This window comes from Ixodes scapularis, unplaced genomic scaffold (genome assembly GCF_016920785.2).
Source record: "Ixodes scapularis isolate PalLabHiFi unplaced genomic scaffold, ASM1692078v2 PGA_scaffold3__209_contigs__length_174095766, whole genome shotgun sequence".
Taxonomy (NCBI): domain Eukaryota; kingdom Metazoa; phylum Arthropoda; class Arachnida; order Ixodida; family Ixodidae; genus Ixodes; species Ixodes scapularis.
This window is the reverse complement of record NW_024609868.1, coordinates 56,879,671-56,907,211: the sequence shown is the minus strand read 5'-3', so window position 1 is coordinate 56,907,211 and position 27,541 is coordinate 56,879,671. Positions and strand designations below refer to the sequence as shown.

At 48.1% G+C, this 27,541-nt stretch overlaps 1 protein-coding gene across 6 annotated transcripts in view; it reads left to right on the top strand.

The window, feature by feature from the left end:
• Positions 1–27,541, top strand: part of LOC8052141 (paired box protein Pax-5) — a 220,945-nt gene that overhangs the window by 78,015 nt on the left and 115,389 nt on the right. For all 6 annotated transcript variants that reach the window (XM_042292454.1, XM_042292457.1, XM_042292452.1 and 3 more), the window contains exon 3: positions 14,323–14,355. In XM_042292454.1, the coding sequence (XP_042148388.1) occupies positions 14,323–14,355 (33 nt within the window). The remainder of the gene's footprint in view (positions 1–14,322; positions 14,356–27,541) is intronic.

Sequence of the window (27,541 nt, the reverse complement as noted above, 5' to 3'; positions counted from 1 at the left end):
CTACTGCGTCCTTCTCCCCAGCATTGGCTTTTGTGGAGACTCGTCAATGGCCACTTCACTGGCTCGGCATCTGGTTAAGACAAGAGAAGGTCAGCAATGGCGGCGGCTGTAATCTGGCGCTTGCGCAAAGCATCTGTAGCTGAAATTAAGCAGCGGGAGTTTCTACTACCGAGACATATAACAAACAAAATCGTTACTTAAATAATGTTGTTTTTTTTTGTTGTTGTTGTTTTTTTGGAGGGGGGGGGGGGGGGGGGGTTATGAAGTGGCCAACCGCAGACACCCGAAGAAAAAAAGATAGGCAGCGACCTTTATCTCCAAAGTTCCATAACGAATGAAATGGAGTATCTAAGATTCGATCGTTTAAAATTATTTAGAAAACATTAAACTGGTCGTTTGGAGGAGTGAAGAAGAGCCCTTATTTTTATCCATTTCATCGGTACATTGACGGGTAAACTGGATGCATAGGTAACGTGGTGCCCATTTCCCCGCTAAATTTAGTGGGGAAACTATAATGGTGCGTAGGTCACTTGACGTCCATTTTTCCCCGCTAAATTTAGAGCGGAAACTGAATGTGTTTAGGTCACGTGACACCGATTTCCCCGCCAAATTTAGCGGGGATACCGAATTAATTTAGGTACCACGTGACATGAAGTCGCATTACGTCAATTTTCCCGCTAAATTTAGCGGGAAAACTGAATTGGTGTATATATCACGCGACATCAATTTACCGCTAAAATTAACGGGGAAATGTAAATGGCGAAGTTGGTCACGTGAATTCGGGTCGCGTTCCTTCAATTTTTCTGTTATATTCGACGGGGAAAGTAAATTGGCGTACAGGTCACGTGACGCCAGGTCACGTGACATCAATTTCCCTGCCGACTTTGACGGGCAAACCTAAGGGGCGTATAGATCACGTGACGCGAGGTCACGTGACTTCAATGGACGTTGCGTGACCTAAACACCGCTTTAGTCCCCCGCAACATGTAGCGGGAAGTGCACGAACGGACGGACGGTCGGACCTGCAGAGAGGGAAAACCTTTTTGACAATAGGGGAAGGGGGAAGCAGGGGGGCGGGGGGCGGGGGGGGGGGGGGTCCGTTAAAAGGCATTTCATGCTTTAGAAAAAAAAAGACGAAGACGTAAGCAGTGACTGTGGCCTGTATTCGGGTAAGTTTGATTTGAATGCGTCGAGAAAGTGAGAAAGAGGAGAAGAAGAGAGCGTGTACGTAGGGGGACGTCAGAACGCCGAGCTCTGGTTGGAATGATTAGAGGGTAGACCTAAGGCTAGCTGCCTTCAGTGGCGTACCAACTTGTTTTTGAGTGGGGGGTGGAAAACCAGACACCCCGCCTCAGGACCGGGGGGCGGTGCTGAGGTATCCCTTAGGCGCCGCCGGTTACCTGTGCCCGGTGGCGGCTGTTTCGGGGGGGGGGGGGGGGGGGGGGGGGGAGGCAAAACACATGTCTTTCCCCCCCCAATCTGAAAACTGGGGGAGGGGGGGGGAAGCGCCAGCCTTGCCCCCCCCCCCTCCCCCCCCCCCCTCGGTTGGTACGCCCATGGCTGCCTTTGTCTACATCGCACTTGTCGAACGCGTTATTAGAACGCGAAACGTCGGCGTCAGTCGTTTGGGTTTCGTATTCGAACGCGTTCGACGAGGGCTGTGCAGACAAAGATTGGCATTTGTCTCCACTGCACTCCCGAACGCGTTAGAACCCGGAGCGCTGACGTCGGGCGTCTGGCTCTCGCATTCGAACCCCTTCGACGAGCGCAGTGGAGACAAGACCTTTATGCTCGATTCCACTTTAAGTATGAGCGTGGCAGAAGGTATACAAGAGCGAGCTCCGGCTTTCAGCGCCCCTGGCAAGCACGCGCGCTCGTGCAGTGCAAGCACTGTTCAGGGCCACATGTTCGCGCTTGTAGCTTCGGCCTCGCTTGCGCTTAATCATTCCAGTCAGAGCTCAGCGTCCTGACGTCCCCGGGTGCTCTCGTCTCCTCCTCGCCCTCGGTTTCTCGGCGCATACGTGTTCTACCTAAAGTCCCTAGATAAGAACTTCCTACAAGTATAGCAACATTCTTTGAAGCGCCGACTGCATGACAGTGAGAGTTTTAGGAAGTGAATGGCGGAGCACAGCAGAGGTTTGAACTGAATGCCGCCATTTTGTTCCAGCGGAATGTGCTTTGTCATTTGTATTGGTTGTCGTTACTTGTAAAAGAAGTATCAATGGACTTTAGTTCTACTGAGACAGAGAACGGCAGAAAAACTGCGATTTAGGCGATATACTGACGAACTAAATCCCTCACCCACACAAATGCGATTATACGAGAACATTTCGGGCCTACATACAGCATGGTGTGACTTTAATTTGTGGGCTCTATGGGCATTTCAAAGCGGGAAAACGCATGATCCGCATGAATTATCAAAAAAAATTGCTCGGTCTCAAACTCAAGGTGGCTTGATTGCTCCGCCCGCTCCTGTGGCCGCGCGAGCGAATGTTCGCACGGAGAGAAACCTTGTTGAGATAACGACGAGCTGCCCCGCACTCCTAGGTTTAATTCCCTTTTCTCGAATTTACAGCGAGAAACCGAAAGAGGTCATGTTTATTATTCCCGACTCAAGACACATCCGGTGGGAGCTTCCGCGAAGTGGAAGTCACTCGTAAAATCTCGGGTTAGAGAAAGCGCTTGAGAGCAGTTCCGCTTGTCGTGTTTTTGCTTTCTATCTGCAGCGATGTGGGTTGAGAACACGAGCCCCCTCGTGTACTGCCGGCTGCGTCATATGAAGTAAAGTTATGGCGGCGTCACGTCACGCATGCTCCGAACGTGTAGTGAGGTCGGTCTGATAGTGTATACATAGTTCTTAAATTAATCTTCAGAATAAATGTCACGCTTACGTAATTACATCACGAGCTTAATTTGGGGCTTACTTGACTCTGATACAAAGGAAATTCAATGTACCACCGAACATAGCAACATATCCCAGCACGTAAAGTGAGCGCTCGGGCTGCATATTGTAGCTAATCATGTCTACGCGCATGTTTAAATTAACTCAAATTCTATCTTTTTTTTTTTCAGAATTACTATTGTTTGAGACGGCTGCAGGGTGTCTCCGAGCCACGGGTTGTTTCTCAAATACAAGCGAAAGGCGCCTTCAAACCTGCAAAAATAAAATAACAATAAAAAAAAAAAAATGTCGAGACGCCAATCCATGCTATGAAGGTGGTTGGCCAGCGAAGCTGTGGTATCACCTGCAATGATTGCCCACTGCACTATACCAAACGATTGACGAAAGAGAAGTTAATGCACTGTACTAAAACTCTAGACCATTTTCATGGCTAACACCACCAAGTGGCACTCCAGTCTTTGACGTCCCAGAGAACTTCCGGTTCATAAAAATAATGAACGAAGCCCAACTCAACACTGCTGGTTGAAATGTCGATGAAACGTTACCAGTTCTCCAGGTGAACGCCAAGAAAACGAAGAAGCACGAGATCTAATAAAAAAAAAATTTGAATATTCTTGTAAACCAGCCTGAATCTCCCAAGGCATTATTAGACTGTCCAGCCGAAGGCCCTCGTTTAATCTCCAACTTCGATGTTCGTGCAGCATTTATGCTTTCTAGCACTGGTGACATAAGCAAGCTCAGCAGGCATGCAAAAAGGGTGCGACCGGAAGTCGCTTGGGTCGCAAGCGGCACTTCATGTTTGTAAACAGCAAAAGGGTCTTATTGTATGAAAGGCTAGTGACGTCACTCCCCACGTCGAAAGCTGCCGTCGCCGCGGCACCTTGCACAAGAGTAGTCTTTACCGTGAAACTGATGCGGTGAGCGCTACGTGCTTCGCGTTGTTTTTAGGAGCGCCTCATCAATTATCTGCTTCGGATGCTTGTTTTGTGCTGGTCTTTATTGAAACAAAAACTGTGCTGTATGTTATATGCGTGATGTACACTTTTCAATTCAATCGCAGAAGGGTTTTTTTGTTTTTTTTTTTTTAGTTTCCGTGAGGACGACGACACGAAAAAATTCCACAAATCGGACTTGTGTGTCATATTAGCTTCGCTGTAAAAAAAAAAAAAAAAAATCTCCTAGCAAGTACGTCGGGTACCGCCACCACGCAACAAAGTAACATAATCCTTCGAATTTTTTTTTTATTCTTAGCTTAAATTTGTTATTCTTATGGCTATTTAGTCACGAGTGTACTATAAAAAGATTGCACTACGACGTATCTAATGCTTATTAAAGAAAAGAAAATCAAACGTAGATGACGATAACGGAACTCTGAACTTCCTTTCAGACTTTCCAGATGATACTCTCATTCTTATTTTGCAGTGCATCTAAATTACGTCATTTTGGTTGCGCTTGGCAACGTCTAAAGTCTAAGTTATACGCCCATAACTCGCCAGCGTTTATTGACTGCCGCTTAGCAAAACATGTTGCTGATGAGTCATACTTACTGGATTATCTTTCTAGTGGCAACTAAAACATACCATAAAAACGCACACGCACACACGTACAGATGCCACTGAAATACCGTATATAGTTTCGAAGGTTCCCTCCCACCTCCTGACTGAATACCGCGATTCTCCAACTTCCGCTTTCTGTCTTTACTTCCTCCCGGCGTACGTAAACCTCTTTCTATTTTTCTCTCTCTAAATATTTCCCCTTCTTTGAAGCTGCAGTCTTTACGGTGGCGGCAGGCTCGCCGGTAACCGAAACATGGACGAAGGCTCAAAACTCGTCTGTCGTATCATCAATTATAATAGAGATGGATGGACTCCATTCCAACCATCGCAGTGCTCGGACAACGCAACCCTCCCCCCCCCCCCCCCCCCCCTTCCTTTCCCGCCCTTCTCGCCTTCCATTGGGCGACCGAGGGTTTGCTCTGTGGGAACGCGCGCCGCAAAGTCCAATCATTCTAATAAGATCTTGCCCTTTTACAAAATCTTAGGTCTTTTTTTTTTTCCCCATTGACGCGTTTTTTTAGATTGCGCGGGTGGTTTTCCTTCCTTCCTACACCCGAGATATCAAAAAGGGACCTTTCGGTCATTTTTCGTTTTCAATGGAAAGACCCCAGAAAGCCGAGTATACGTGGGGAGGATATATTACTTGAATCGCGTATCTCTTCGCCGCGCAACAATGGACCCCGAGTCAATGAAAATCTACGAGCCGCCAGGAGAAAAGGACAGAGACGTGAGAAAGGCACGAGAAAAAAAAAATGGAAAGAAAAAGTAGCGAATTATAGAACAAAAATTGTACCAAGGTTGTTGCGCCCCGCTTTATCTTAAACTGCGGGGTGCCGACAAAAGAAATGTTGAAGTATGTTCCTATTCATTTTTCTTTTTTTGCCAAACGGCACAGGTAGACTTAATATGGATTGAACCTCGGTTCATAAAACTGATCTGGAGCGCACGGCAAACCAATAGCTGACGCTGCTCCGTCTCCGTGTCGATTCATTCGTCTCCCATTAACAATCAAAGTTCAGGCAGGGTATTACACTATCGTAAAGGTGGCGCGGTTAAGCGAAGCTGCGAAGACGGATTGCCCTTGCACCGCAAGTCACTTCTACAGGAAGTTTACCACCCTGCTATACTGTCGAGCCAAACGGATTTTTCGAGTGCGTTCCTATTTGGCTGTAAGAAAAGACGAGATCAAAGGATTCCGCGTGAATACGCGAACCGCTCCGAAGCAAAACGAAAGATTACGTGAGCTCATTCTGAAGTAATCACGCTTCCTCACTCGTCGGGTTCTATATAAGTAGTAGCGTTGACCCAAGCGGAAATAGCCCGAAGTCAGCGAGGTGGGTGTTAGCGGAGATGGTCACCTTCTGGTCTTCCTCACGGGCCGTTCGCAGAGAACGCGTCGACGGGTAAACGTCCCGGACAAAGCATCTCTATACTCCGTTTCACCTTATGTTGTACCGCAGCGAAGGCTAGAAGCGCGAGCTCATAGTGTTGGCAGCTGCCCTTGGTGCACGAGAGCTTGTGCCGCCGAGAGTGCCCTATACACTGTTTCATACTTAGCGTGCAACGCTGTCAAAGCTATTGGCGCGAGCGCGTGGCTTCATCTATTGTTTTGTTAGCGCGAGAACGCGTGCAAATGATCAACGAGATCAAGCCCCATGCTCGCGCCAGTAGCTTTGACAGCGTTGAACACTAAGTATGAAACAGAGTATAGAGCAAGGAGCTCGCGCTTGTAGCCTTTCCTGCGGTACAACACAAGGTGAAACAGAGTATAGTCACTCACAGAATAAGAAAGGCAGATCGTGTTTTCCGAACGCCCGGCCTCCAGCACGCGCTCCATGCCTTCCGCAGTGCTTTGGCTTCGCTCGCGCGTTCGAGGTACACGAGGCGCCGAAGCCTCGTTGGAGCTTCGAAGCTCGCGCTGGAGACAGTATACAACCGAAGCTCCTCCGTACCGTTCTCACCTTGTCAGTGACCATAGGAAGCCATACTTCGTTTCTCCTTGCGATAAGCCGCAGCTGGCGCTACGAGCCATCCCAGCCCAGCTCTGTCTCAGCCGATCATGAACCTGGGACGCGACTACGCGCTCCCCAGGTCTTGCTGCACTCTTTCCGCGGATCACGTGACACTCGCAAGGCATAGGATGGGCCTCGATGGCTCGTACAGCGTTTTCTACGGTTCATCATATACGGAGTTAGAAATAGCGAAGGAATCTTGCGCGACGTTGCGTACTGGAAAGTCGGCCCTCAAAAATGAAGGCATTGCGGGCGAAGAATAGAAAGCGAACGAATCAAAATAAAATAAATAAATAATATATACATAGGAGAACCAGCTTCATCGTTATCATCCAGGCTCGTGTAAGCGTTCCTAATTTTGCGGAAAATACTCGAAATGTTTTGTCTTGCGTATACAAATGTCGCACGTGACTTATTGTCAAAACGTCCTATACGACAACGATTATATCTCACACTGCGATTAACAGGATATCACCACGATAAACTCTTTGTGACATTTCCGAGGAATTGTTGCTAAAATTAGCAGATGATGTCATGTGCATCTTCCTAGTCGCTAACCGTTCCATTCAATACACCTTGTCGGGATCATTCACGTGGACTGGCTAACCATAAAGCGCTCCGTTATTTTCGCCTCTTGTCAATACTTTTTCTAAACGCACCCGTGCTTCTCAATATTAGATGCACGAACGCCAACACCGATCTATATAACCGTGTTCCAGTACCCCTGGACCATCGCACCCAGTCCATAGAGCACTTCAAAGCGTGCTTCGGGGTAGCGCCTTTGGCGGCAGCGTGCAGGCCGACCTTCGAGGGAGGTGTCAGTATGCAGATCGAGTCCCCTCACGCCACGGGGCACCGCGGTATAGCGGCGCGTCCATCCAGTAGCACCGCAGCTGACAGCGCGGTTCCGCTCGGGAGGGTCATTTTCATTTCCAATCTGATTACAGTGTTTACGCCGGTGTCCCGCCCTCCAGCCGCCTTGCTCTTCGTGACACTTTTTTTCCTTCTATTGTGATTATCGCGGGCGACATTCCCACGGCGACCTTTCTTTTTATTCGTAGTATCCTGTCCGCCTTCCTGTCTTTCAATCGCCGCTGTGTTTCTTCGCCGCCAAAGAATCGCTCAAAGTCAGAGAACTTCCAAGTTCCACAGGGGGAGTGAGCAGAAGTAAAGCAAGCGCCGATCCCCCTTACTGCCTTGCTCTTCGCATTTGTAGCGCATTTTTTTTTTTTTTTTTAGAATTTTGTTGTTTTTGTTGTAGTTATTTTATTCTTTATTGGTCTTACAACCTCGCTGAAACCTACCTCCCTTACCCACCCGCTCTGCCTTGTTCCTGCTCGAGCACCCGACGAGGAGAGCGAGCGCACACCGAGCGGACCGCGACGGAGTGGGTGTCGTTGGATGAGCGGGTCATAGATGGCGCTACATGGCCGCGCGGGAAACGGTTTCGATTTTGCGTGTGGCGGGCCCTGGGGGCGAGCCGCCGAAGTGCGCCACCGAAACCGAAACTGACATTAGGTCAGGCAGGTGGTTTCAGCGAAGGCCTGGGGCCCTACTCTGGACACTCGGCGAGAAAGACGGCGAGAAATCTGACGGCTATGATTGGCCGGCGCCAAGGTCAAGTGCGGCGTCGGCCAATCAGAGCCGCCAGATTTCTCGCCGACTTTTTCGCCAAGTGTCCAGATTAGGGCCCCTGATGGACTGTGGTCTCCTCCCCTCGAAGCGTCGGTTAGACCTTCTAGAGTAACCCTTTCGTTGTGTCCTTCTTGAATACCTTTAAAAAATTTCAATAATGAGATAAATAAATTACTTACTCTCCGCTTGAAATACCATGTATCACGCAAAAGGCCCTGTCGAAACACCGGGTATGTTGTCAGAGGCACCAAAACGGTTTATTAAACACCTTGTTAACGTTTTGTTAAACACCTTACTTCCGTGCGATGCTTGGAGAGACAAAGTGAAACATAAATCATGATTATGCAAAGTTCAGCACTCTGAAAAAAGGTGCTGGATACTCCTCAACTTGAATGTGGAAAGGAGAAAGAGAATTATGATGGTATTAGAGAGACGAAGGGATGATGAAGAATAGGTACGAAAAAAGAAAGGATAAAAAAATGTGACATAGTCACCGCTGCTCAAATAATAATTGTGTTTTCTGTATGTTTATAAAGCTTGAACCAGTCAGAATCAACGGCGACTTGTCTCCCAGCTGTAGATGAGAAATTTAGCCAGTGCAGTACAACCGCTAGCCTGGGGACTTTAGTGTGCACCACGCAGCGGTGATACACGCCCGCATGACGGTATGATGCTCATCCAGATCGAAACGGCCACGGCCACAGATTAAACCCAGGGTACTGGGTTCGCAGCGCGAGCTTTCGTGTGCACTAGTTCACTTGGCCATCGATCCCCCCCCCCCCCCCCCCCCCCCCCCCCCCCGCTGCCCAAACACGACCCTTCACGCGACTATTTTTTCTTTGCAATGAATAAGCACGAGGGTTGTTTAATTTTGGTGGAGATATCATGTAATTCCCATATCATGCTTAATTATATATTTCGCACTTTCGTAAATCTTTTATTTATGTTTACCGGAGACAACAGTGGCGTTAAGTAAGCATATGTTTTTTTTTTTAACCCTTTGTGAGACAGTGGGACACATATGTCCCACCTGTGAGAAGTGGCTCAATCGAGTCTCTTCGGGATCGTGGGACACTGGCGTCCCATTCTTTCCTCTAGCGCCACCTATGAACGTCAAATGCAACTTTTCCTCGGTTCTCTTTTCTTTCACGAGAGGGCCGAAGGTTGAAAACATGTGCTTGCTTTGGCCATCGTTTTCGAAACACGGATCCGCAGGGGCTCATTTTTCAGAAGACACTACTTGGTCCCAAAATGTCAAGTAAGTTGCCCTGTACGTTCTACGTCTTCCTAAGCATGTAAGGAGTAGGTGAGGGAAGTATTAGCTCGTTTTAGATGGCACATGGGTTTATATTGTTGATGATGTACAAGCAGGTGTGAATTCGTTAGGCTTAGCAACACAACCAATGTTCTTAGGGGGTTCGTCGTTCTTGCTGTTGCGACTTTTTTGTTTTCAATAGCTGCCATAGCTTTTATTTAATGTCAGAAAATATATTAGTGCTTTCCCTTTCTAGGAAAAAGAAAACTCACTGACGAGGAGGCTTTAGAACTGTTCTTTAGCCTTCCGGACGACTCGGCGAGTGACGCGTCCGGCGACTCGGATGACGATTTTCAAATGCCCTCAACATCAGCTTTGGCTCCAGCAGAGTCACCAGAGAGCGATGATAAGAACGAACAAGCACCGAAGAGGCCAAAAAAGACGTACAAGCGAAAAAGACGTAGCAAGAAGACGCCTGTCCAGCCTGAAGCAGATGCTAGTCAGAACGGCGAAGTGAATGGGATACCATCACCGTCCATGAACTGGATAGCTGGAAAACCTCAAGACATTCCTGAAAAGGTCACTGAAAAACCTCCAACATGCTCTCCTAACCTAAGCGCAGATAGCAGTGCATTTGACGCGTTTACTCTTTATTTTGATGAAGAAGTCTGGACAATCATTGTCACAGAGACAAACCGGTACGCTGATCAGGTAGGAAAAGCGAACTGGGAGCCACTCTCAGTGAGTGAGCTCAAAGCCTACATAGGCATGCTCATTCTTATGAGTATTCATCCCTTGCCCCAAGTCTACCTGTACTGGAGCTCAGATCAGCTCTTCAATGTGAAGGCAATCTCTCGAGTGATGACCTTCAAGCGGTATCAACAAATCACAAGCTGTTTACATCTGAATGACAACACGCAGCAACCAGAGCGGACCTCGCCAGGATATGACAGGTGCTATAAAGTGCGACCTCTTATCGAAGCCCTCAACAAGAATTTCCGAAAAGAATACAGCCCGTCCTCTCATGTCGCGGTTGATGAGTCGATGATTCTTTTCAAGGGTCGATCGGCAATGAAACAATACATGCCGATGAAACCGAAAATCAAACGGGGGTACAAAGTGTGGAGCCTCGCCGACAGTGAGACTGGTTATCTCTGCCGATTTGAAGTATATCAAGGACGCAGCGGATCTGATCCACTGATCAGACTCTTGGGGAACACGTCGTCCTTTCGCTGACGGAGGATATAGTGGAGGGAGGATCCCAAGTTTTTTTTTACAATTTTTTTTCTTCAACCAAACTGCTCCTGCAACTTCGAGAACGAGGAGTGTTTGCCTGTGGCACATTCAGGACCAACAAACGGGACCTGCCCCCAGAAGTCAAAATCGACAACAAGCTTTCTCGTGGAGAGTACCTCTACCGATCAAAAGGGCCAGTGTCGGCTTACCAATGGCGAGACACAAAAAATGTTCACATGATGTCGAATTTTCATGACCCTGAAGAGCAAGCTTCGATGGAAAGGAAGCTTCCCTGTGGAAAAAAAGTTCAAGTTACATGCCCGATGTCCGTCAAGGACTACAACCGCTGGATGGGCGGCGTAGACTGTTTCGACCAAACGCGCAATGCCTATCCGGTTGATCGACGGTCCAAGAAGTGGTGGCATCGTATTTTTTACTTTCTTGTCGATGCAGCAATCGTCAATGCCTTTGTGCAACACACGGCATATCACAGTGACGACGATGTGGCTTTGCTTCATTTCAAGGTGCTTGTCGGGCGACAACTGATCAAGAGACATACTTTTCGCACTGCTAGAAAGTCGCAAGTGCATTTCCAGAGAAAACAGGGACGCCGCCGTAGGTCTCTGATTACTGGAGTGCCGAGCGAAATTCGTCTTGAAGGAAGAGACCACTTTCCCCAAGAGAATGCAAAGAGGAGAAGGTGTCGGTGGTGCTCCACGAAGAGCAAGGAAGCCCGCACAAGATATGTGTGCAGCAGCTGCGACGTTCCTTTGTGTGTTGGGTGCTTCTCCTCCTTTCACTTGTCCAAGTGAACGCAAATAGAGTGCACTCGTTATTTTTTGTCAATGTCCCTCATGGGCAATGGGACATAGGCTGTCCCACTTCTGTTTATGGTGCTTAGAGGGTAGTGGGACATATGTTGTCCCACCAACTGTGCCTCCAAATTTTGTTGCAGAACTATGTAAATTAGTTTAAACATTCTCTTTCTTGTTCAATAAAGCATTTATGATATAAAAATAAGTGAACTAATAAAAGTCTGCTCGCGCCTTATAAAGGGTTAATCGTGTGTTTATTTATAGAGAGAGTGGTCGTTATGTAAACCTCCTACCGAAGTCACAGAGCTACAACAACGACACCAGTAAGAAAAGAAAAAGAAACTGTTTTTTTCTCACGTGCTCAGCTAAAATGCGAACGAACCGAATAAAACAAAGGTCGTTTCCTATCCTTTCCCGTAACCCTGCCCTTGGCACCGCCTGGAGACAGTTCCCGTCTTCCGATAAGCAGCAACTGCGGTCGAGCGACGACTTTGAATGACAATAGCACTTCTCTTTCTCAATCTCTCTCTCTTTCTCTCTCCTGGCTCTCGGAATAAAAAAAAAATTAAGAGATCACATAAATAAACAAAAAAAAAAAGTTTTAACGAAACTCGGCGGCCCTCCTGACCCCGCGGCTTGATGGACTGTGGAATTGTCTCAGATAGGAATTATTATTAGCGTGCCTAAGTAGACCCTGTCAGGCTATGGCGGGGCTTCCCTTCTTTTATCTTTATTTTACGGACGCTGAAGGGTCAAGCAAGCGGTGCCCCCTGACGCTCGAAAGTGAAAGCGTCTTCCCCGGGCAGGCCATTGTTTTCGCCACCGTGGGACTGTCCTCGTGGCGGAGGGAACCGCGGCAGCTCCGGGGAGACCTTGAACTTGGCTCACCTTCACTCGAATGGAGACAGTGTGTCGTTCCCGCTCTGCTTTGTGCGGCTACTGGACCTTCACTTGTTTGTTCGGGGTCTTTCGCCGAGTCAACTCTCCTTTTACTTTTCTTTTTTTATTTCTTTTAATAGCGCTGTTTACATTTTGTTGCGCCCGTCTGGTGATTATACGAGACTTAATAGCGGCCGTCTTCGTACCCTGCTCAAGAAAATTCTTTGGCTGCAAATGGCGCGGAGACTTTGCGCGAGTGAGAGGCAGCAGCCAGTTGGTGGCTGGTAATTAAATCCTCGTGACGTTTACAGACGTTGGTAACGACTGAATAATCGTAACAATAACAATAAAAAAAAGAAGGAGAAAGCGAGGCCTAAAACGGGGCCTTAGCAAGAACTCGATTGTCGTATCGTGTTGCTCTCTGCAGACGGGTTCATCAAGAACATCAGCGGTTCGTCGAAAAGATTACTTAGATGTTAGTTCGTCTGTAAGCGCGCGGCGCACTGCTCGATTGCGCGTGAGGCGAAGGCTCCCTCTGCAGAATCGAGACATGAGCTTTCTTTTTCAGTACAGTCGCTTTCCATAAGGTAGTCGTTGTACCGCGGCATGCGATCGCGCTTTGAAGACTAAGTAATGCGCGTTGAAGACCCTAGTCGGCATTCGTACTGCACAAGTCAACTTGCCGATGAACAGAGGAGACGCAAGACGCCTTTTTAGTGTAGACTTACATCTCACTCTCCAAAAGCCACGCAACAACTTTAAGTTCTTAAGCCAAGATTCTTCTCGAGCTGTTTACATTTGCATATATTTTTGTTTCTCTAGGCCGCCAGACTGCCGAATCACACTGTGAAATTTGGAATGAAAGAAAACATGCTGTACCCTGCACTCTTTTCGGGGATTATTACATTAAAAAATGAGCGACAAGCACTCCTCACAATTAAAAAAAAAAAAAAAACAGTGGTAAAAAAGACCAAGTCTGCAGTGCGTCTTTTTAAAAAAAAAACGGGAACTACTTTTTGACCGTTTGCCTGGCTACATAAGTTGAAAATCTTCATATGAGGCATTTTCTGTATCCACTTTCATTGCATTGTCGGAGTGGCCCACAGTTGCCATATAAATGATATAGCAAACCACGGGCCCAGCGAAACGACACTTTCACCACAACACCACCGCCGCTACTTTCTCCTCTCCCTCCTCGCTGGATTAAATGAAGAGAAGGAGCGAGCGTCTGACAGTTTAGGTTTGATGCGACAGATGGCGCCACCGCATTGCAAGCTTCTCTTTCTATCTTGTGTCGGGCACTTCAGCTATCGTCGTGAATTTCGCTTTCTTTTTTTTTTTTTTTTTTTTTTCTTTTTGTTTTTAGTCCACGAGATTCTTGAAGGCAGGATAATTATTTTGATCCCCGACGATTAGGTCACTCCATTATATGAAATCAGTCTACACAAATTGCCGATTCTTTCTTTAGTTTCCACAGGATCACGCCGTTTTGATGGGTGTTATAAAGTACACCCTGAGGGAAGGGGGGGGGGGGGAGCAGAGCGGGGTGTGTATCCGCCAAGTAATCCAATGCTGCCGAGAAAGTGTGAAAACTTTTGCCGTTTCGGCCACGCTTACTTCGTATTTGCGCCTCTTTTGTCTCCCTCCTTCGCATTTTGCGCACTGCAGCCTCGGTCATCGGGGCACATATGACATCCGATAATCACAAGCTTCTCTCTTCCCCTTTTCAATTATAGTTACTGAAAGGATGAGAACGGCAAGCCGTCTCTTTCGGAAGCCCGACCTCCAGCACGGGCTCCCCATGCCTTCCGTCGTGCTTTCGCTTCGCGTGCACGCTCGAGGAATTGCAGACGCCGAAGTGTTATCGAAATTAGGCAGCTTGCGCTGGAGGCAGGAAAATATAAACTCTTCCCTGCCGTTCTTATTCTGTCAGTGACTATAGGGCTTCTTTGATTCATGTTGTAACATTGTTATAAAATATTTATGCGCTTGTTAAGCAACTCTGATCGTGTTGTCTTCGTTTTGATTGCAGATCCCAATGGCCGAGCCACGTCTTCGAATCAAAGTAAGTTTCATTTCTTCCTTTTCCAAAAACCAAACACGAGGCGAAACTCCAGGCCGGTGACATCATGCGATTGTAGCCTTCCGTCGTGTTTTCGGTGCAGTTTTTACCTCAATTGTATGTGTCAAAAGATGGCGCATGATAATCGCGCGGACCGCACGAGTGCAATGCCCATTGTGCGTTGTACCGGCCTAAATTCGCCTCTTCAGTGCACGGCGATTAGGCGAATGTAGGACGGTAGAGCTCACCTCAGGTTAGCAGGTGTACTGGATTCGTCAAATTACCCTTCTCGACAGTAGAGACGCAACTGGTCTGATTTCAAGATGGTTCACGCTGCATAAGCAATTCACACGATCTTTTCGACTTCGTTTTTCTCGTCGCCATGGGGTGCTGCCAGAGTGTCACGCTCTTTGACGCTTGTTAGCGACAAAACCGTTTGGTGCTTCACTGCGCTATTGATTCCGAAGGGCAGCCAATAACAGACACACACATGATGAATTGATGCATGCGCCGTCTAGTGACGGTGAACAGAAGCTTGGGATTTTCGGTACCCGCGAATATCCCGCGACTTCCAAAACGAACAGCGTTCGCCACACTCGTGACTGAAATAGTGCGAGTCTACATTTGAGATAAGCAAGTGTGCACCCTCTCCATGCACTCGCGCGAAGATTACGGAGGTGTCCTCAGAGTTTCGATACGGCTCAGAGTGCACCTTCTCAACTCGCGCGAAGATTACGGAGGTCCCTTCACTCAAAGCATCGATACAGCTCAGGGTTCCTGAAAGAAATGGTGTCAGTAAATTCTCCACTCAGTCCGAACCTACCATTTTTCCGGCGTCACGGAGAGGAAGAAACATTCTTCGGTGCCCTTTTTATGATTAGCGTTCAGGGTAGCAGAGCTCCGATTAATGCCCAATCCGCCCCGGCAAGTTACGCTTCAAACGGAGCGCTCTTTTTTTTTTTTTTTTTTTGGCGGGGGGGGGGGGGGGGGGGGGCGGGGTTGGGGGGGGGGGGGGGGGAACAGGGATTTTTTTTAAGTTTTTAACCCGCGGTCACACACCAAATGCATCATACAAAACTTTCAGCCTTTCCACTCTGTTGCCGAAGGAAGACCAGCGAAGCTGTACCATGGTGGTAATGAAGTAATGGCCGGGCGGCAAATCGGCCAGCCCGAGTGGAAAGGCTGGAAAGGTTGCCGCCATCAATGAGCGACGGCGGAAAGCAGACAACCGGCAAACACAACACTCTGGACAGCTACCGCCATCTATGAGCGACGGCGGCAACCAGAGTTTTGTGTCGACGTTTCTTTTGCGGGGGACACGATCCTGGGGAAACTAGCCCCTAGCAGCTCCGCTGTAAAAGACAGTGTGCAGGAACTGTCTGAGGCGTGTCTCCTTGTGTGACGGTTCGTGTCACAATGGTCATACAAAAACTGTCTGCAGACATGTTCCAACCATAGATATGTAGATGAAGCAGACATGTTCGAACATGCACGAGGCGTGTCCGCAGACAAGGTTTCCATCACGTCTGCTCCCAACACCGTGCCTCTTGTATGATAAATGAGCAGAGTGTGAATGCGGATTTATGTTGCAACAGACTACACCCTGTTTTCCAAAACCACGAGTTAAGTCCTCCAAAACCTCAGAAGTACACCCACACCGTCCGCACACCTCCAAGCGCGCGAAACAAGGAACCGAGAAACTGCAGCGGCGGCAAATCCCGCGGTTCAATCAGGCCACGGTCCCCGAAGATGGTCCCTCACTGTCGGGTCGACAGAAGGCGCCCTGCAGTGAGCGAGTGAGCGCGTGCTATTTCCACGATAATCGCGGCATTACTCGAGACCGGGTGCCGCGACATCTCTGATTTATGCTTGGATGGGGGCGCAAGTGATGGCGGCGGCGCTGTTCCCGCCTCGAACGATTCCGCTCAACCCCTGAGCTGAGTGTGCGGTGGAAGCTACGAGCCCGTCGGACCAATCGTACGTCCGCCTTTCACCGCGTGATCGCACTTCCACCTCGTACCCAAGCGCAGAGAGCGGAGTCCGGCGATGAGAGGGAGGTGGTTCATTGGTCCGGAGATCACGTATAGTTCCCACCGCACTGCCAGCTTAGGGCCGAGCAGAGTTATAGCTGTAGGGACGCGCCACCGTCGGGGATTGCAGCCGCGCGGGGACCAACCAACCCCGACTCGGGAGAAGGGGCGGCCATTCATTCCCGAGAAGGAAGGGGCCTTATTTGCGAGAGAATTGGCCCAGTCGGATACCTGCCACGTGGCGCACGCCCGAAAAGGTTTAATTTGCACCGGCGGCCCCGGATGGACTGCTCGCCCACAGAATCGCTTACCGCGCGGCAAATCGGCTGCTCTATCGGCCGGGGAAGCGAAGGTGGATGGCTCTCTGCGGTGATGCCTCGAAGCGAGTTTGACCCCGATGGCCTCGGCTCGAAATGAGACGGGCGTGCTCGAGTGTGCGCCATCCCTAATCGTGAAATACGTCGGGGGTGTCGAAATACCCTAATAGGACACCTCATCCTCCATTACAGAGAACGAGTTACGTTTTCTGCATAGCACGACGTAGGGTGGCAAAATAAAACAGGGTTTTTTGTTCACCATTTTATTCGTAGCAATTGTGTATAGACAGATATATATACGATGTAATTGACTACATCCTGAGCCGTAAAAAATACTTTGGAGGATATAAATTTTCCTACAACAATGCAAAAAAAACTTATCCCGTTTTGTTTTTTAGGAATAACATTTTTTTTTGGTACGGCGAACGTTAGAACACGATTATAATAATGTGATTAACTATTTACTTAAAATTCACCTATCGACGTTCTTAATACCGTAATACCAAAAAGGTCGTCTCTTATCATATATACAATGGCGCAAGAGGAGAGCAACATGAAAAGGACAGGCCAGGACAAGCGCTTCTCCATTCCTGTCCTTTTCATGTCCCTGGTCTGTTGCGCTATTGTATACTATATGATTTTTAACCAACTAGCCCAGCAATTGATTTTAGTCGACTCGCCTCTTGATCTGTTGATATGCGTAACCAACTCTCATGCTAAAACTGAGCGACGCTTTGAAGTTAAGTTGAATTATGTGTATTTACATACACATGTAGTATAGGGAGGTTGGTGAAAAATCGTGCGAAATGAAAGAACAACGCGACATTTCGAACTTACGGTCTTCGGGCATACTAAAAGCGGATGGCAGAAGACGTATAATCGGGGAGATGAGAGGGACTACAGTATGTGACGCAGTTCCGTTGGAAAGAGGGAGAGGGCGTAAACAATAAAGTAAAGACTGTGACATGGGACGAAACCAGGACAGCCAAGACGAGGGGGTCCTAGGTGTTGTAGACAAAAAAAAAAAGCTTTTAAGTCCATAAAAAAAACTCTGTTATCATTTTTTTTTTTTTGCGTGAGGCGGGTGTTTGGTTGCTTGATTAGGCATACACGCCTGTTGACCTTGAATTGATTTATTGAAAATAAATAATTTGATACGTGTGTGGAAAACTCTTCTCTGAGCTGGCCCGCGAGATTTGCGCACTATTGCCGCTAGGGGATTATCCACAAATGGTTAACCTTTCCGGGACATTTTTGGGGGGCCGCCTATCAGCGTTGACACCAAAAAGCAATCTTGTGGTGCCCTTAGCACAATAGTGCGGAAATAAACAAGTTCAAGTTGAGCCAGCGACGGTTCCTCCTTTTTATTCCGTGACCCGGTATCCCTATTTATATTCCGCCCATGCAAATAAAAGCTCGAGTTTATATCATCATGGCCTACACTCTAAGAAATGCCTGCGCGTCTACTTACCCGCAAAACACTCGAAGAGCCAATCTCTGCGATCGACGAAATCAGCTCAGCGAATGATGATGCAGAACATCTCTTTGGTCCTCAAAATGAAGTCTGCGCTGTGGCATTACGCAATGCTAACATGACGCTTTGCACTTCGTAACGCCACAACGCAGACTTAATTTTTAGGTCTAAACGGATGTTCCGCCTCAACATTCGCTGGGATGATTTCGTAGATCGCAGAGATTGGCTCTTCGAGTGTTTTGCTGGTAAGTAGACGCGCAGGCATTTCTTAGAGTGTTTAATGTCCCCCAGCCATATTGGAAAGTTTTCTTTTTATAATTGTTCTCGATAGACCATAACTAAATAAACCAGATACCAATAAAATAAATGTTATACGTATAGTGTAAAAATAAGTGTAGTGAAGAAGACACTGATTCGCAGATCAGGCACGTAGCCAGGGGGGCAGCCCATGGGGCTCGGGCCCCCCCCCCCCCCCCCCCCCGAAATCTTCCATTTTACTGGGACCCTCCTCTCCCCCCTTCCCCTCATTCAGCATTTTGTCATGGGCGCCCCCCCCCCCCCCCCCCCCCCCCCCGAAACAAAATCCTGGCTACGTGCCTGCCGCAGATACAAGATGGCAGAAGCCCCACGTGATCAAATGGTGGAGACTTCGATTGAGTTAACGATTTTAATGTTAGCGTATGCGGCTTGCATCAATAATCAAAGCCGCATGATAAAAAGAAGAAAAAAAACAAACGTGGGAGGCAATGTAAGTGATTTTAGCTGTGGACATTTGAGAACAGTGAACCAAGTGAGAGGTACCCGCCTGCACATCCCCTTCGGGACAGGTGCAGCTTCTTTCTGTTTGAAAGATATAAAAATAAATAAGGAAACAAAGTTATTATCGCATTAATGAGATATTAGCTATATTGCGTGATGTATCGCTGCGAGATGAAGGGAATGCCGATTTCTCATCAGACGACATGAAAAAAAATTATTACGCAAGAATAGCAGAAATCAAACGTTTTAGATGAATAAAAGGGCAAACTTGGAACAGGGAGAAATAAAATTGCTAAAAATTGAGGACGGAACAACCTTTGCAAAAAACGAGCTGTGTTAGAGCGGATTCAACACAAGCTGACAACATTTTTTTCGGTACTTACGTTTACCGGCGTATTTCAGACAGCAATTTCCAAATTCAACTACAAGTATTGTACGGCACGGGAAAGAAAAAAAAAAAGACATAAGAAAACATAATAGGTCCGCAAAATGTAGAAGTATACTTCCGTAAAACAAAAATATTAAAAACTAAAAATACATAAAATTGAAAGAATAAAACACAGAGGACAAGCACAGGACAACCAAACTTTTTATATTTTTTTCTTCACTTGAATGTTAGGGGTTAAACATATGAATGCAGATAGTCACGAATTCGTATTTCAGACTAAGATCATCCCACCACTTTTCGTTGATTGAAAGCCACAATTTAGGACGAGCAGTTGTAACAAAAGTTTCAGCTCGGTGAAGCCAGGCAGCTCGTCTGTACCATTCATTCGCAGCACTGTCACAGGTAGAGATGACCCCCAAGTTCCAGTCGTACCAGTGAGCCTCCACAATTTATAACAGTGCACCTGAAATCCTCAACGACTCAGTCGGTCGCACATGAGCCTCCGGCGACCACGTCCCCCCTTCCGAACCCCGGTCCGCGTAGCCCCGGCGGCGCGTAACGGCCCGGCGCCTATCCCATCTCTACAAGAGAAGACGGACGTCCCCACGGAACCACGGCGATGTCTCGCCGCGCGGCGACGGTTCCTCTCCCGTAACGCCCGCTCGCTCTGGTGCGCGCCTTCGGGGTCCTCCTGGTGTCTGCCGGCGGTGGAACCAGAGAGCCCTATCGGAAATCCTGGAGCATGTCCCGTTCCGGAGTCTCGCATCCGCGGCTGGCCGCCCTTGCGTGAAGGGAAGCGTCGCTGGATGGCGGTGCCTGCGGGCTTCGATTGGCGTCCAAGGTGCGTGTCGGGCCCCCCTCGCGATCGGCGCTCCGCAGTCAACGTGACGGTGCGTGACCCGCGCCCGAGGGCCAAGGTGGGCGGGTGGGTAGGCAGTCAGCGGTGCAGTCAGCCGACGAGGCCACGCGAAGGTAGTCTTCCAGAGCCTGGCTTCGACTGCAGCGCGGCCGCTTGGCTTGCCCTGGGTTCGCGGCGCCACGGCAGAAGGGCCGCAGTCGTCGCTCGGAGACCGGGGAACGTCAGTGCAGATCTCGTGCAGTGGCTGCGAGAACTTGTTCGTAGGGGACGTGGTCTTTCGTCGCGTTGCGGACTTCCCTTGGACACGCCTGCAGTGTGTCTTCGAGACTCTAACGACAGAATGGAGAAGTGTAAATGCTTATCGACTGTGGCAATGTCTTTTTCTCTTGGTAATGTTGACCAAGAGAGGATGGTACGGAAAGGATGCTGGACCGCTGTCCGGAGAAGAGGGAGGCTGGAGTGGGGTGGCCATGAGGAGAAAAGGAAAGGTTGTTCGTTTGGGAGTACCAACCTGGTAGGAAAGTGCGCAGTGGTCGAAGAATCTGCTTTTACTTTTCCCTCGACAACAACTGGAAATACATGGTGTCCAACAGGAACTCCTGCAAGATGCGTCACAAGCACATCTTCAAGTTTTGCGTCCAAAATATCGAAAAGGTTTGTGCGAAAATTGATCTTGTACCTATTAGTATTACTGCACTGCAGTTAAAATGCATGGCGTATAAAACGTTGAGCTAAACTGTGAAAGCATGCTTTCTCTATAATTTTACTGTGCACTCAGTCGATAAATGTGTACACTATCCGCAAGAATAAGACTCTAACGTCACCGTTTGCTGTGCGTCAGCAAACAGCGGTGTACCAAGCCGACGTTTGAAAGTGGAGAGTTCTTCTTTGTCCGAGACGGTGAACCTCAACTCTTTATCGGTAACTACCATCTACTTGTAAAGCAGCTGCTCCAAATTCCTATTTCGTATATACTCTTGAGGACACAGAGAACGTGTGGATTCGTTGGTTTGTTAGCCATGGCAGCAGCTAAAAGCATCACAAATCGTGCACACTCCAAAATCTACCGTGAGTCAAATACGGCATCGCATCACTTGACATTTCGCCATGGCAAGTCTGCATTCAACGCCTCCTTCGCAACGCCTTCCAATGTATACCCGTGGAAGTCGACGCCCAAGAATAAAAGCAGCAGCTAGGCGCTGCGCCTCGCGTCTGCAGGCTCTTGCGCAAGCATCTCTCTGCATCCCGCCCCCAAACAGAAGCCTCGCGGTCAAAGAAAGGCTCTTCCCTAATGACAATAAATCAAGTCCGCAAGACGGGCGAGTGGACTGTGGCGTAACCGCAGGCGACGCCTAAATATACGCAGCGTAAACGCTCTCGCCGAGACACAAGGCGTGTGCTCAAGGAGTTAGCGCGCGGCATGCTGCCGGTTCGGCAACCTGCAATGGCGGTCCTCCTCTCGCGCAGAAGGGCTGCTCTTTATTGGGCCGCTCAATTCCTGGCTACCGCCGGGAGACGAGGCGTCGAAGGTAGACACCGGTAGACAACTCCGTCGGCGCGGCTGCTCAGATTCATCACCGGCGAGGGCCGCTGGCAGCGGGGCCACCAATTTGTTGTCGCCCCCGGTGGTGTCAGGCCACCGCCGCCGCCTCCACGCGCCCTCGCAATGCGTGCCATTCCTTTTCTTCCTTTTGCTTCGTCGATTTAGTGCGACGGGAGGAATGGGCTCGAGCTTGTCTTGCCGCCTGCGCGGTGCCTAAATAGCCGCCTGTATCCGAGGGAAGTCTGATTGGAGCACGCTTGTTTCGCTTTGATGTGTCGGGCGACGGTAGACGCACCGCTTGGCTTCTGGCCACCGACCCGTGACCCAGGCTGTGCACACGGTACCACTGGCAACCTTGTAGCTTCTTGTCTAGTGTCCCCTTTCCTCTCTGCTGCTGCTCCCCCGACTCAGCAACGTTCTAAACGCGAGTGGTTATAAATCTACTGCACGACTTCCAAACACTGGTGTCCCTATGATATGTAATAAAATTAATAATTTTACGTGGTAACCGAGTCATTCGCGCGAAGTAAAATTGAAAATACTGGAATGTAGGTTAATTCCAATAATATTGGTGTCGCAGAAATGACCACATTGATCATTGTCACGCAAAATGTATTGGCTTGGAAAGCTATAACTTTTAAACGGAACTTAAGTTTTTGCGCGAAATCGGTTGTCATCGTAACATAACCGTGGCAAAGCTTTTCTTCAACTTTATCCCCGATATATAGGAAGAGAGCTACCTTCTCAAGCTAGATCTCGAATTACTTCGGCCATCCCCCAGTGGTTAGCTGGATAATGTCGTCTTAGTCCTGATATCGGAGCGAATTTCGTAAAAAGGAGGCGAGACTTGAAACTAAACATATTTGAATGTCAAGGAATGCCACTCTGTGGGTATACGAGCGTGCGCGGGTGTGACTCCAAAATGGGAATTCCTGGACCTTTCCAGAGAATTCTTAGAAGGCTTAGGGGGCATTGCTGCACAGACCTACGTCGTGGTAATCTGCCATTTCTTAACGTAGGAGAGGTGTTAAACAGAGTCGACAGGAGATATGTTCTTTAACGACCCTATCTTCTTCGCATATTTAACTAAACAACTAGCATTAACCCAACAGGCTATCATTTTCATATATTTATCGATATACTATGTTCTACTTAAATTGCATCCGCAATCCATTGGGAAGGTTGTCGGGGTTCCATGAAGCTGCCACCATTTGTTGTGTAAACATTCGCGATCAACGAAAGCTCATCAACTTGCATGCGTGCTGTCAAGCTGGATAATCCCATTGAAGAGTCAGTCGTTCTAGAATATGCGCAGTAGCGAGAACCTTCTGAAAAAAAAGATGTTGCACCCGATTTCATATGAAATGTACACTCCTGTGAAAGCTGCCAGCGCGAGCGCGTCGTCTATTTTAATTTCCAAGCTGTATCCTTCTTTTTTGTTTAATACAACGAGCATGAAAGCGTCTTCCCAATACTGCAAGCGTTACAACTCTATTTTATATTCATTCAGTCTCGACATCCAATGAGCGCGTGCCTTGGCCCAACATCCCTTTCAATGTACAAAGCCAGACTCCCCGGCACAGTAGTGTCATAACACCAGCCAGCGAACAAATGGCCCTCTACGAACTCCGCGGTTATCAGGCTCGTACGAAACGTCGGAACACGCGCACACTTGGAGGGCGATAAGCCGGCTCTCGTCCGGGCCCCGCGACCGACTTGTTCGCCGTAATCGAAAGCGAACCCGCTCGCCACTAACAACCCGGCGAGGCAGAGTCGGTGCCTCGCCGCGCATTCGCTCCCTGATCCTTCTGCCCCGCTTTGCTCTCTCGCTCCCGGATGAGAGCGTGGGGAAGGGTCTTCTCAGGGCTGTGATCCCGTCCAATCAATTTTCAACCACTCCTGTCCCTGGATGAACTAAGGGACACCCCGTCGTTGCTGTGCTCAAGTGGAAATCTCGCTCCCGCTTCGGTTGTGATTACATGGGTGTCCCACGCGTTTTGCTCCGTCTAAAGTACGAAAGAAAAAAAAAAAAAAGCTTACGTTTTTATGAATACGAGAGGTTGGCAAGCAGAGAGTCTATCACTCATCATAAACGGAAACAGCCTAGCTAATGACGGGGCTCGGATTACGTACTGATTAGCGTTCTCACCTGGAAGAAAATAAATAGTGCCAGCGTTCATATATGTTACGTTTATTTTTTTGCACGATACGTTGCCCAAGGATTGTCATTGGCTACTCTGCTTTCGATGGTTTCAACAATTGACCCCTGGAACGATCTGCGAGGAGTAGAAAAGCCGTTTGTCCTTCAGAAAGGGTACGTCAATTCTTTGTGACGAAAAAGAGGGCAAAAATCAAACTGGGGAAACAACAGCCGAGATCTGCCTCTATATTCTTAACTGTCAATACCGTATCACGCAACGTACACATAATTTACGTACTTTTCGCGAAGCGCATTTTCATCGCAAAAAATGAATTACCATCGAGCTGTAGCGGCACCCATCCGAAAGTAAACGAAGCTACAATAAAAAAAGGTATATAAAAAGAAAACCGAAATGAGCGCGGAACATGTTAACGGAGCGCAGCAGTTCCCTGGGCGAACATTGGTGCTGATTTACAACACATAGCCGTCAGAAACAATTCCCGATTTATGGCGGCATAAAAGGTGCCTACCCCGATCCGAACACGCCGATGATGCGCCTCGCTTCCAAGGAATTTTAAATCTGGAGCTCGCGCGCGCACCGGGGATTTTAACACGTGCGTGCGGTGTTCACGATAGCGCTCGTAATTAGTTACGACCAGAAGGGTAGTTTACGATACCCTTTTCCAAAATCATAAACGAACGTATGCTGTAAAATGAATTGCCGATTAAAGCTCGAATTAATATAGGTGATGCTCAACCGCTTTCTTCCTTGAAGTGGCGTTGTCCTCCGGAAAGCGAGCACGCGCGGTGTGGGTTCTGGAAAGACCGGTCGCTTTTGTCGGTGCAGTATTGGCCGTATTAAGATATACATCTTGTCTTACTCTTGCTAGATGTTTCATGAGCACTGATGATTGCCGCATCTTCGCAGTAACTTTGTACATCGGAAGTATCGTGTGACATAAACTTCCGAAACCGCACATAACTGCAAAATCTCAGTGTCCTCTCATGGTACTGTACCGACCTGCAGAGTGAAGATTGGGCTTACAGATTACTTTATCACATTAGTGAAGGCAGCAAACCAAAAAGGCGCGTCATAACGCAAAACGTGTAGAGCACGTGCGAGCAACCGATAAAGGTTACAACAAAAAATTTATTTCTCGTCAACGAAGATTACGAAGCCTGCTCGGCCAAAATAAATGTTTTCTTACATGTCTTCTTTTTTTGCTTCAGTAATAAATTAAGTTTTATAATAAATAGTTCCAACCTTTCACTAAATATTCCAGATTTAAAAATTTAAATATTGCGTGTAAAAAATTCATAAACGTGGGGACGTGGGTGGCAGTTGCCTCATCACGAAGCAGCGATGGTGACTATAATTCCGAGGTTTGAAGGTCCACTTTGAGAGTGTCGTTTTATTAACGACGTTTGCAGCTTTATAGTTTGCGTTATCTTATTGACTCACACTTCTTCACCGTGTAAGCATTTTGATACACCCACTCTTAGATCGCAGGAGCCTTCTAAATTGACAGCAAAATAGAGAATACCGATCAGAAAAAGGCTAGCAACATTACCTACCCATTTCAGTCAGGTAAAGTCAGCTTGCGACTTCATACATCGCATAACTCCCCGTCTCCACGACGAAACGCTCGATGAACTCTAGGAAGAGTTATGAAAACGTTGCGAAGGATAAGGGATAACGCTGTTTCGGCCGACCAACCGCAGAGCACCGTCCTCCGCAAACATTATACGAGCACAGGCAGTTAGTTTTGTTGTGACTTCGCTACAGCAACCGCGGGGAAAGGATCCCCCAGCTCGCAAGAACCATTTGTTTGAGCAACGCGCTTATCTACAACTCATCGTCTTACGTGTTTATATATACTCTCGCGTAGATGATGTCCACAAGACCCGACGTCATACGTGGCTCATACGCGATATTTATATCCACACAAGACGCGCGTGTGCCTCGACGAACATATACTCCACGCTTCCGCGGCTTTCACAAAGGGGGATCTTGTAATCGCTTTGTTCATTTGCCCGCTCCGTACGACGACGATGATGAAAACCAAGATGGAGACGACTGCACGACGACGCGAACAAGTCATCAGGAAGGAAGAAGCGCGCGAAGTTCGCTCCGCGCCCGTGCGAGTGCGGAGGCAGAGTCGTCGAGACGAATTATCGGGGGAGCCCGAGGGTTTAATGACATTTTAACGTCGCTCGGCTCGAGGCTACGACCCCGAGGCAAGCAGATGATGATGTCCCGGGTCGCTGCGACGTTCCGACTTTTCCCTGAGGCATCGCCGTTCACCATCTCGACGCGAAGAAGGTGACTGGAGATAGGGAGCGCTGGCTGCTGCGCGCCGGCCGAAGAAATATGGCTCCCGCTCTTGGCACTTCTTGTTTTGTCAGTTTTATTCTGGGAGCTGGTTCCTCAAGGGCGCTGCTTGGCGTTGTTGGCTGCAGGTAGAGAGGGATCCTTCTTGGGTCTCGACAAAAACGAGGTACGCAAGATCAAGACGATTCGGGAGACCATTTCTGGTAAAGTTCGGTGGAGTTCTTTCAGGTAATCCGCCGTTTGCGGAACAGATACCGCCCTCCCTATCTGGACCCTTTTACCAGTATCGTCGTTGTCTTGATTTGAGGTTGAACAGTTTGGCTCCAAACGTTCCGGCGTCTGGGCACGAAGTTTGATCCACGGACTTGGAGAAGGCATGCCCGAACTCAAAATCACGGAAGGCTATTCTTTGAACTCCATGAAGCGAAGATGTGACGAACTTCGCCCGGCAGCACGTTGGCATTACATGCAGCGCAACAGCCAATGTCCTGACGACACATGAAAAGAAAACGCCGCCGGGCAAACTTCTCTTTTTTTACTCCACGGAGTCATGTCTTTACAGAAGCAGCAGAGAGAAAGGCTAGGGCTGGTAGTCGCTAAATGTTTTAATCCCGATTAATCGCCCCCCTTTAGTCGATCAATGAATCGATTAATCGGTCTCATTCATTTGAATGCGTAATATTTATTAAGGTCAAAATTAGTTTGTTCTTTGCTTCTGCTGATAATGTGACACACGGCGCAATATGTACAATTTTGATTATGGATCACCTTCGATACTTGATTGAGAACGCTTCAAAGACACTCGCCCTCAAAGATAATCGCTTCAACAGCATGAGGCAACTATGCTCGTTGACATTTTACGGCAAGTGCAGCCTGCTTTGATTGTTCACAGTAGCCTCTGCTGCGCTAAACGGACACTCGCACGGCGTTCAAGCGGCCGGGACATTTGTAAGCCTTCTGCTATGGTCTGGAGTTACAAATCTTTCACTTACACTTTACTTTAGGTTAAAATGTCAACCAAAATTTTCTCTTTATATTGGTGTAGTCACATGTCTGCGTAGTGAAAGCATCTCATTTTTTACTTTCTTTTGGTTCTGAAAAACGTTACTGATTAAACCGTTAAAATATTAATCGCGATTAAAGCATTATTTTATTAATAGGTAGGTTAATCGATCAATTGCCTACCCCTAGAAAAGGCGCATCCCAGAGTAAGGGCTTGGATCTCACAAATCACCGATGGCAAGACCATCAAAGAAGCAGCGTTTCAGACTTTCTTATGATGTAGGGAATCTTCATTTCAATGCAATTGACGCAAAAAAAAATAATTCCTTTGCGAAATTTTAGGTA